We start from the raw sequence: 12019 nt of genomic DNA, 5'->3' as shown, positions 1-12019 counted from the left end.
TGAAAAAATCTGAGAAATTTTTCCACCAAGGATATCCATACTGCTCGTTTTTCTGCATTTGTTGGCAAAGTTGCCATGTAACATCTTCTTTTATCCTTATTTGTACAACCTCGTACACAATACCCAGTCATTTCGCTTACTTTTCTTACACTAATATTTTTAATCCTAAAGTAAGGAAGGTTATATTGTATACTCCTTATAGATGATAGTGACCATACGAACGCCATTTTCGATCCACGATGTCCATACTATTACTTGAGGTTCTCTAGTACTACTAGTATTCATCAGTATGCAACAAAGGAATACTTTTATTACAAAATAGTACGATTGAAAAGCAATGCGTTTTTTCAACAAAGTTTTTTTCGAATAACGTTGAGCACTTACGAAAATTAAATTAACTTGCATCATTCCTCTAGTTACTAATGCTTGTTCAGGAAACGTGGCAGCCTGTAACTCGCTCTCACCACGTGACTGGACTCGACCAATCCACCGCGCTCGACGTTCCCACCATGCATTGCGACGGAAGCGAAGAAGAGGGAGTAGCTAGTATATCACCCACTGCAAGGGAGCTCGTTGGTCTCTTTTTGGCGTCGGACGTTGTCTCGGACGGGCTCTTCTGGAGATTTCGATTACGCAGAACTCAACTTCGGCTCGCCGCTTGGCACGACGACGCAGAACAACGGACGCGGACAGTCATGACTGGCACGGAGACTCCCAACGTGAAATCAGAGACGACGAGCGCACCGGTCGAGAACAGCAATGAGAATCCGCGCGAGCGAAATCCGCCGGGAAGCGGAAATCGCGGACCTCGCGGCCGAAAAGGCGGCACGAGGTTCTCGGGTGGACGCGGTGGCGGAATGGGCGTCGGTGGCGGAATGGGCGGCGGTGGCGGCGGCGGCAGTGGCAGTGGAAGAAACGAAGCGGTAAGTTCCTCGATTCACGTCCGTTTCAACCGATGATCGTCCGCAGGGTTCATTCTGCGTGTCGGAGCATGTCGGAGCACCGTTCCGACGCCATGTTGCCGATGAGAGAACGCGGCCGCCCGAGCACCGGCTGTCGAGCGACACTCGATAAATGGCGAGAACGCGCGAATTCCGACGTACGCGTAAACGCAATCGCGAAAATAGTACTTTTCTTGCGAGTATCTACAGGCCACGTGCATGTGTCGCTCGCACGTAAAAACGCTCTTCCGGTGCGTGCAGTTTCCGATGCGTTCGTCGCCGGAAAGGGTGCTTACGCAAGAATTTCCAATGATAAAAATGGATCGATGTTTTTTATAAGTACGATATTTGTGTACGTTACATGCCGCGATATGCCGCGTTAATTATGGCGATTCAGTAATGTACGCTTGTAAGACGAACGTGGTTCGTGCCCCAAGTTGCTTCGCCGCAGGATTAGTGAATACAAAATGGCGTTCTTGTATGTAAAATGGCACGAGCGCAAGTTCCTAAATTCACGCGTTGCACGTGTTTTTTATTTATTTAAACGTAAAACGTCTAGACTTTTTAATCCTTAATGATATAAAGCTAATATAAAAAGTTTTGTACATCACTATGTATTTCTGAATAAGTTATTTAATAAATATATAAATAATAAATAAATTATATAAATATAAATAATAATAAATAATAAATATATAAATAGAAAATATGAAAAAGGCAAAATTAGTTTTGTAATTCTCTTTACAAAGGTAGCATAAGAACTGGAGATGTATTTTCATAGATGAAAATGAACGATTCCATGGATGGAGGCTTGGATAACCCCATGTCCGAGAGTATGGGTGGAATGGGTGGTGGCATGGGTGGAATGGGTGGAATGAGTGGAATGGGTGGAATGGGTATGGGTCGCGGTGGCGGAATGCGAGGAGGCGGAAGGGGTGGCCGTGGTGGCGGCGACAGAACTATGGCCAACAGATCACAAGATGTAAATATAATTTATATTCCTTTATATTCTGCTCTTTATTTTTATTAGGCGGCTGTTATTAAACGTGCATGTATATCGCTTCAGGACCGATTAATGGAACGCGTCATGGGTATTAGTGGACCAACTCACGAGCTTCCTCCACAAGAGACAACAGAGAAGAAGTTTAGTGGCAGAAATCGTTTGTATATTGGCAATTTGACAAATGACGTAACCGAGGAGGAGATACAAAACATGTTTCAGAAATATGGGGAGGTATCCGAGCTGTTTGTGAACAAGGAAAAAAGCTTTGCTTTTCTCAGAATGGTAATTTTCTCACATATCTATATTTATTTATGTCTCTATTTACTCAACAATTAAATTGTAATATTACATGCAGTTTGCGCAACAATATGATTATAAAAATTACCGTCTGATAATCAATGATAAAAACTTAAGGCTGATTTATTCTATGATTGTTGCTGTTATCTGTTGTTGACTATCGTTATTGTTATCAAGTTACATTTTGTAACATCTTGTAACGAGAATGATGTCTCGTTCTGTTTAAGGATTATAAAGCGAATGCCGAAACGGCGAAACGCGAGCTAGATGGTATAATGCGCAAAGGTCGCGCATTGAAAGTACGTTTCGCGCCGCACTCGTCGACGATCAAGGTGAGGAATCTCACTCCATGGATATCGAATGAGCTTCTCGAGAGAGCCTTCGGTGTGTTTGGCGAGATCGAGCGTGCGACGGTGACCGTTGACGAGAGAGGCAAGACCACCAGTGAAGGAATCATTGAGTTTTGTCGAAAACCATCCGCTCAATTGGCTTTGAGGAAATGCACGGAAGGCTGCTACTTCCTTACGTCGTAAGTCTTTGGTTTCTTCTTGATTTTTTTTCTTTTGATACATCCCCGACGCCACGCTTGTTTGATGTGTTCTCTCATCGCACAAGTGCCAAATAAGAAAATTCTAGGGGAATAGAAAATTAGGTTATGTTTCACATAGGAAACATGGTCGATGAGTCTTCTGTTGTCGCTGTGTGCTGAAAGTGAAATACATTATCTCACTGAAGAAAAGAATATATGAAAGACAAGAGTATCAGAAACTCACAAATTTCTCTGCACCGTTTCAGTTCTCTTCGACCAGTAATCGTCGAGCCGTTCGAGCAGCAAGATAACGTGGACGGTTATCCCGACAAAAATCTGCCACGCAAGAATCCGGAGTTCTTCAAAGCTCGCGACATCGGACCGCGCTTTGCACAAGTAGGCAGCTTCGAGCACGAGTACGGTACAAGGTGGAAGCAGCTGCACGAATTGTACAAACAGAAGGAGGAGGCACTCAAACGAGAAATGGCGATGGAGGAGGAGAAACTAGAGGCTCAAATGGAATTTGCCAGATACGAACATGAAACGGAACTTCTGAGGGAACGTACGTATTCAAACATTACTTTACAAAACACTGCGTCTTTAATAATATAATTGTAACGATCGTTTTACATTACGTTACACAGAGCTGCGTATGCGCGAGGCGGATCGCGAGAGGCAAAAGAGGGAGTGGGAGATGAAGGAGCGACAAGCTGAAGAACAAAGGACTCGCGAAGAGGAGTTGAGGCGTCGTCAACAGGAAGAGATGGCAATTCGCATCAGGAGACAAGAGGAAGAACTGCACAGGCGTCAACAGGAAAATAACCTATTTATGCAGGTTCGTTGAGCGATGAAATGATGTAATGATTCTTAAAGCGTTCGCAGTTACTTTTCTTTCAATTACAAACGTAATATGTTTATCATTAGTAACAATTTCGTTTTCGTGTTCAAGGAGCAGGCAATTCGTAGTGGTGGTGGAAAAAATTATGATTCTGTCAGTAACAATGATCGTGACGGATATGGCCAACCGGATGGTAAGTAATGAGCTTTCCTTTTTCAATTTTTGTCGATTGAGATTACTCGAGATTCTAACTGTTAAAGAGATGCGATAACTGTAGTTTGTGTGATAGAAAATTTGGTCAGTTATCAATTCGCTTCAACATCTCGACATTCCGTAATTTAATGATACATTTGTGTGTGTTTTTACAGGTGGAAGCGGCATGCCAGTGGTAACGTATCCCTTTTATTTACGACTTTCTTCATTAATTTGCATTACAGCTTTAAGTTGTTCTCCCTCGCAGTATTTGACTTCTCTTTCTATGAACATTCTCTTTTTTTCTATTCTCGACGATACCATTTCAAAGAATGTCCTCACGCGAGTTTTGTGCAAACTTCATTCATCACGGTGAATGAAATATTGCGTTGTGCATGATCAGGTGAAATCATTTACGTGGTGTGCAACACATCACGAAGTTAGGAGGGTTGAAGAGACCCTAATATTGTCCCCAATTAAGCATGCTCTTCAATAAACAGAGTTCTAATGTCTGCAATGCCATCGAATTGTCGCTACTTTGTCTTGAACGTTTTGCAATTCGTAATATAAAGTATGAGAGTAAGTTCGTCCATGATGGAATAACATGTGGAGGGATCAATAATGTGCATAGTACCATGCATAGTACCTACCAACGAAACATGAGACTTTAGTTTATTGTAAGGAGTGTCAATATCACATTGACTTCGGTTACATTCAAAGTGATATCTGTTAACCAGCATTATTATATATATACGTGCGAAAATCTATAAACGTTATATAGCTACATACTGCTATACACACTCAACTGACCATATTTCTACCATAGATACGCTTTTGCTAGATCCATGCATCCCAAGATGCAGGAATATTTGAGTTTATACTGTCTACTGTTCTCTTAATGATGCGAAATCTGCCATTGAAAGTACCGATACTAGTGACTTTATGCATTACAAGGTTCGCTCGGACCTCTAAAATCTCAAATCTTCTTTATTATATATCGAGGGGACGAATAACGTTGTGGGACAAATTACTGGCTTTTAATTCCAATTATAACGAAAGCATTCTGATGCTACTCCGCTGCGAGTATCGCAGCTAGGAATGATCATTATTAATCGACCTCGATAAGCTTACAAGAGAATTGACTTAACAAATTTTACACTGAATTCTACCAAGTATTAAGAAGGATATTAGCTATAAAAGATCTTTTTCAGGTGATAGTTTTTATTAGATGTGCCATATATGACGTATTGTCATATATGCTTTTAGAATTTTTTGCATCTCCTGCAGTATCTGAAGTATCTGAGAAACTGCCATGTTGGCCTCTCCACATGGTTGCAGACAGAAGACTCTGTAGCCTATTATCTGTAGTAGCATTAAGATCAATTTAGTTTGCTATGGAACTGGAAATATTCAGACTTTTGTATCATGCAACCTATCGTGGTGCCCGAGAAAAGTTACGAATAGAATAACGAAGTGACGAGGAGAGCTTGTGAGTAATATGGTTCCATAGTAACTATAAGTATCGACCAAGAAATGCCCAACTAGACTTTTCTATAACAAAAAACGCCTACAAATATCAAGATTATTATATTATTCACGCCAATGTTATTCAAGAAATTTAATCTTCGTATACTTTGCAGAATTTTTCTCATCTTAAACGTTGTGTGCGTGCGTGTATGTGTGTGTGTATATATATATATTGCGAGAGACTAACACATCTGTACACATTCTGACGTGTGTGTGCGCGTGTGCTCGTAGGAACATGTACGTAAATATAGGACTGACTCAATATGGTACAGCTTTGAAGTATGAGCACTACTAGAAGAGAGAGCTTGCTTAGAGACCTTGATCACGCCTCTTTGCTGCTTGCGTCGTGCTCTGAGCTTCAAAAGTTGTAAATCCTTGATGTCAGTACTCAACTAAGTTAAGCAGTAAAAGCTTACTCTCGGCTTCTTCCGTCTAATGAATCTTCCGCGGATTTACCACACGATAAAATGAATTAATTCTGTTTTTATTCTACAGTGTCTATTATTCTACATTTGTTCTTAGGACTTTATTACTCCAATTACCCATGTGATAAATTCGTTCATAAATTCTGTTCATTGTGTCAATTACGTCACTTACGTTACATGACAATTTGATAATTGTCAAACTGATGGGATTGGGGAGTTTTTACAAAAATTCTATTTAGGCTAAAATGTGCATAGTAGCATAGGCGTACAAACGTACGTTTGTACATGGACAATTTCCGTTTGTCACTATGTGACACATGTAAACGACTACGTAATGAGACTTTTCATTCTTACCCTAACTTATGAAAACTTTAATGCATAATGAATGATACGTGCTTATTGCATTATTGCGTATAAATAACAATATCAATTTATCGATTGATTAATTCATCTTTCTTCATCATACTTCAATTTCAATCCGAAGCTCACGATTCGCCGACACAGTGGCCCGCGCGTATACTTATTGTTGTGTTTCAAGTGCGATTTCCGAGCTTTTATCGTTGGGTTGAAGTCATGATTGAGAGGAAGCAAAGCAATTGTATGATGTGAAATTGTGAAGTTTCGCGCAGCAAACTCGTATCTTTTCAGACAACAAAAGTGTCGCCTACTTTTGTCTATGTTGGGCATTCTCTTGGTCTAATGATATCCAAGTGATATCACAAATTGATGAAAAAAAATCTAGTAAGCTGTACATTTAGCGCAGTTCACTGCCATCGATGCACAAACAGCAATCTAACATTGTGTTTTCCCCTTTCTTTTCTATGTGATTTGACGAAAATTCACGATGACCTGTGCTGCTGTCAAACATGGATGGTCGCCCTGAACCGTACGATATGTACTTGCGGTACATCCGCAAATCACATACGCGCACACGCGTATCGTGCGTTCTTCCGATGCGAACAACATTCTCATCATCTGATTATCAACAAAACTCTCGGGTTTTCAATACGAATTGCATCTTGTTCCGCACTCGATAGGACCCGAAATCATTTATGGATGCGTACAACAACATGGATCGCGGTAGTCGTGGGGGTTATAACGATGACCGCGGACAGATAATGGATTTGATGGACATGAGGGTTGACATGGGTAACATGGGTGGTAGTCGCGGAGGTAGTGGTGGCAGTGGACGTTGGCAAGGAAACGACCGAAATCGCCCGGATGACTATCCCACTAAACGACGACGTTATTAAATTATTGCGCAAATCCTATCCGAGACGAGCTTGTTTCGTTGACTTCTTGAAAAGCGACATTTCGCAGATCGTGCTACCACGTTCTTCATTCTTATTCGCTCCTTTACCTTTTATATATCACTTCGTCTGCCTCAATGATCAAACAGGAAATGAGAAGGAGTGCTTGAAAGAATCGAATACAGTTTATCAAAATGATGTTAAATGTTGTCCGATATTGATACACTTGACTGCAAACGAATGATAGTCTGATTTGGACGCGATAATGTTTTGATACTTTGACGGGTTCTGCGTCCTCCAGATGACGATTCTTCTCGGACGTACAGTTTTATTTAACAACGTTGATGTTAAGAATTAACGCTATCAGCTATAAAGATTTACCTTGCGAACTGCATACTATATTCTTCTCCATATCAAAGTCCGAAAAATACCAAGTTAAAAGTAACACCTTGCGTACAGCATCTTGGATTAATGATTCGTGCAATTTAATTTTTCATGGAAATGAAGGTTCGTCTCGTGGTCCATAAAATTGTTATGATTTTGGAATTTTTCTTCGTATTTCAAACATATTATATGTCATGATCATGGTGTATATACATATATTAATACATACACAATAATTGTGAGGGAAGATACAAGAAATAATTCATTTTAAGATCTTGCAAACTGTAAATCCCAATTATGTAGCTTTATCCATTTTTAACTTGTATATGATGCGATTGAATTATTTTTTTGAGAAGAAATTTAATTATGTTTTAATTATTATTAGCTGAGAATACATAATTACTTTCTCAATGAAACTGAATGTTTCCTTTGCTTTGTTATTTTATACTTTATTCAGATAATACATGAACAATGGTTATATAAGCATGATAGCATCGTGACTGGGGTGAATGTTGAAATTTCGGGACAAGATTTGCACCGATACATTTGCTTTACCGTGACAACTAGTGCTACGTTGTCGTATAAGTGTAACGAGCATAATGGTTCCATCATGAGATGGTATATGCAATTTGTCATTTCTTAAATATCCATCAGTAATTATTTTAGTATAAGATATTATATATACCTATATCTATTATACATACACATGCAGCTTATTAACTGCAAACATAATATTCAATTACTTTGTGAAGAATCTTAATCAACAGAAGCGTGATTTTAAAAATAAAGATATATACAATACAAACTTAAATATCATAGTTACTAATATTTATCACTATTTTCTATAAATTGCGAACGTTTAACACAATTACGTCTTGAAGGTGGGTTACTATATATTTTTATTGCATAAAATATCTGATGATAATTTAGCTTTCAGCAAATAATTTTCTATGCTTTCTTGAAGGGTTTCACAAGTTGATAATGTTTTCAGAAAGCATTTTATGTGATAATTGTTTGTATAATTGTGCCATGTATATGCAATGCGAAAAAGGTATACTTTAATAACAATTATATCAATAGGCAAAGATGTGATGCGTCATGAAATTCGAATTTTGAAAATTGATCGTTTGTACGAAAGGTTTAAATCAACTGAAATCTTCATTGAAACAATTTTCTAATAAGTGATTGGATCATCTGGGCACAAACAGAATATTTACAAAAGGGACTTATAATCGAGTCTATGTATCTTATTATGATTTAATTGCTTAAAGTTTCTAATCTTTATAAAATAGATTTTTGAAAGGTTACGTTCTTTAGAATGCAGAATGATTGCAATGTTGTTACAGTGTATGGACTGAAAGGTTTTACGTGTATTGATGTAATATCCCTCGTTCCTTGTTCTCAATACATCTTGTACGTTGTACGTTGATTCTTCATTAAGAATCATGCATAGTAAGAAAGGCAAGCAATTACTTTACATTTTGAAGAATCTTCCACATTTCAGTAGCGACATAATATTGATTTAGAACTGAACATAATTAATCAAGAATCTTTTTAACGAAGAAGAAACTGCAATCACAAGATAGGCTTACTTACTCGAAACTGCTAGTCAATGAACTACCTGTTAACGAGGTGAGTAGATTTTGTAAAACTGTTATTATGCGTAATATTATTGTAATCTTCGGGTGGGACTGAATATTAGCAAAAATTACAAAGTGATCACTCGATCACTCAATGTGAGTTATGTGAATTAGTCACTGTTTTATGAATACTTGTTACCAATGTGATCTTTTTAGAGCAGCATTATACGATGGATGAGCAAACTGAGAATTACTTTGTAATGTTTGCTGACAGATCTTATTTATTGATTAAATTGTTTGGAATTTATTATGGGATAACAAGCGAAGCGACTAATATTCGAATGACTTCATGTTTCACAGATACTTTCGTCTTCGATTTGCTTAAGGAAAAAGAGATATTAAATCTTATTCTAAACAAATATGTGATGAATTAAACACTTGCCAGCCTAGACGGTATTTCTTTCCATACCTATGACAACCACAATATCTAAACGTGAACTTAACAAAGGTTGTCTAGGTCTAACTCTGTTGAAATCTGGGCTGTGACGTTGATAATCAATTAAGTAACAAGCTTAATAAATTCGTGATGTCACTTCGAGTGGCAAGGAACACATACGGCGAATCTTTTATATCAGTTTTTAACAAATGCATTTACGTAATGATGATCAAGAGAAAACGCGATTTCATGACATTGGGGGCTGATTTTTACTGATAAATGTTTTTTAGGAAGAAAATGTTTTTATTACACATGGATATTGCAAGCAAAACTAAGTAGCGAATGCGAATATGTCTAATATTCTCATTTCTGCGAAACAACGCAGCATAATAGCTTCGAAAGACACATGATGAATGTACGCAGAGACGAGCGAAGTTCAGAGATCTTCAAAGTTTTACATAATTTCTGAGATACGTTTCTTTAAAATTATATTTTTGACATGAACGTCATTAATATCATATTGCAGTATTATAGGTTTATGGATATTAGAACATATAATTTGATTAGTCCGGACACGCAACATAAAAAAATTACTCTAAAGAAAATGAGAAATAATCTGTTAAAATCAGTGTCTTTCAGGTATGATGATTTTTTTTAACCAAGTTGTAAATAATGCACGATAATCGTATCGTGATACTATATTTATAAACGTTTGTAATTTCAATTTGTCAGACTTCAGTATTTATTGAATATGTTTCATGGTTTAATATTTTATTTCTCATCAGCTACTGACTTTTTAGGTCGATATATTGTGTGGGATTTTTAGAATCAAAAATTTATACATGTATACTTATCTACAAAGTTATTTAAATTGTACACGCATACACACATACAAATTTTCATATACATTTTGTACATGTGTATATATATATATATATATATATATATATGCACAAATTTTCTTTTTAATCTCATCATCGTTTTATCATAGTACATAAAAATCATTATGCTTGTATTAAATTCCTAACGTTTGAGTATCAACAATTAATTACCACTTGTACTTATCGAGCAACTCATTCCTCATATTTCTAGACTGAACTTCTACATAGACGTTTAAATTATTATAATCAAAATTATCTGAAGACGATGTTTATGAAACTTTTATCACATATTTATGATACATTATGTGTTTTCAGGTTACTGCACCACCCGGTTAAAGCGCAGTTACAAATATAGGTACTTTCAAATTTTTAATAAAATCCCTTATTTCATTACTTTTAAGTTATCAGTTTACCGTCCAGTTTTCCTAGTTTGTAAACTCGGTTCAACTTTCGCTGCATTAACCGATTTCTTTTCACTAATAAGATTTGAGAGTTGTGGTCTCTACTAATTTGATGAATCTTTGCTCATTCTGAAAATACGTATATGATAGTAAAATAATACTAAAACGTATTGATTACGTATTGATATGGAAAAATATTGATGAATTTTACAATTTATAATATTTTATGATTTACAGGTTGGTTGTGCTTCTTGAAACGAGGAGCCCATACTCTGCATTAATAAATGCAATGGCATCATATGTTAAAGGTATGTATATTTTCTTATTACATATACTTCGTATATTATTTTTTATAATTTATATGTTTTGATAGAGTTTGTTTCTTATGATGATAGTTATTATAGTAAATGATTCTAATGATTGTAATTGTCTTAACGTGTACTGAATAATTAATTCAAATGATTTACAATGTGAAAGTTATATAAACGTTGCTAATATCGATATTTTTTATTTTTTTATTAAAGGGATTTATTCCTTCGGAGAGATTTCGTAATCAGACGGGCAGACGAAATGCAGCTTGACGTGTTACATGAACGCAACTCTAACATAAAGGTGAGAATATTGAAATTTATCAGAAACAGTCTTCAAAGAATTAAAATATTAAATATTTCATAATATACATCAAATATTGCGATAAAATATTATCAAGACTTCAATGATGATATCCTTTCGGGGCTGAAACCTGATGACAAAAGCTCAATTTCCAACGTGTACCTTTTTCTATCTGAAGCAAGTCTTGAAACAATTATTTTAGTTTATTTTTCAACTAATTAATTGTGTCTCCATTACATTGTTTCTCATTAACATGTTTTGTGCAGGTTTCGGTACGTGTTGAGGATTACCAAATGCTAAAAAGTTGGTTCAAAAGTAAGTGGTACTATTTCTTGAATGTAAAAAATGATTACAAATTAGATTTTTTTAGTTTATCGATGACATAATTAATTAAACTTATACAAAGTTTTTTTCATATCTGCATTGAAAATAAACTGATGAGTAATTGGCTAGAGTCCTGACTACAAGATGACAAATTGTTTGTTCATATACTGATTCATATAGCACTACTAATTTTTATTGTGAATATATTCTATTATAAAAGTAAACCATTTGTATTTGTTACAGTGTTCTACGCGATACAGGATAGGATGGGATAGGAATCTCCAGGGATCGGAAAGTTGCAATTATTCAGTTGCGGACTGTGATATTTTGTATTTTAATAAATATACACTCTTATTAATATCGCACATTATTGTACGTTACCTTTTAATTTGACTTCCC

The 12019-nt window shown here is 36.4% G+C and overlaps 1 protein-coding gene across 2 annotated transcripts; it reads left to right on the top strand.

Annotated features, from left to right (window-relative positions):
• The first annotated feature begins 494 nt into the window (after positions 1-494).
• LOC105276871 (hrp65 protein) lies at positions 495-11982 on the top strand. Of its 2 annotated transcripts, XR_893477.2 has the most exons (13): positions 495-923; positions 1723-1923; positions 2008-2226; positions 2469-2770; positions 3037-3332; positions 3415-3605; positions 3720-3801; positions 3977-3996; positions 10599-10638; positions 10922-10992; positions 11209-11296; positions 11563-11611; positions 11864-11982. XR_893477.2 is itself a non-coding variant. In XM_011334849.2 (9 exons), exons 1-9 carry the CDS (start codon positions 510-512, stop codon positions 7003-7005), a joined length of 1941 nt encoding a protein of 646 aa, XP_011333151.1. In that variant the 5' UTR covers positions 495-509; the 3' UTR covers positions 7006-8197. The 2 variants fall into 2 exon arrangements, 1 of the variants encoding a protein (XP_011333151.1); XM_011334849.2 differs by lacking the exons at positions 10599-10638; positions 10922-10992; positions 11209-11296; positions 11563-11611; positions 11864-11982 and adding an exon at positions 6790-8197.
• The last annotated feature ends 37 nt before the right edge of the window (positions 11983-12019 follow it).

Source organism: Ooceraea biroi, chromosome 3 (assembly GCF_003672135.1).
Source record: "Ooceraea biroi isolate clonal line C1 chromosome 3, Obir_v5.4, whole genome shotgun sequence".
Lineage (NCBI taxonomy): Eukaryota > Metazoa > Arthropoda > Insecta > Hymenoptera > Formicidae > Ooceraea > Ooceraea biroi.
This window is presented reverse-complemented; position numbering and strand designations above follow the sequence as displayed.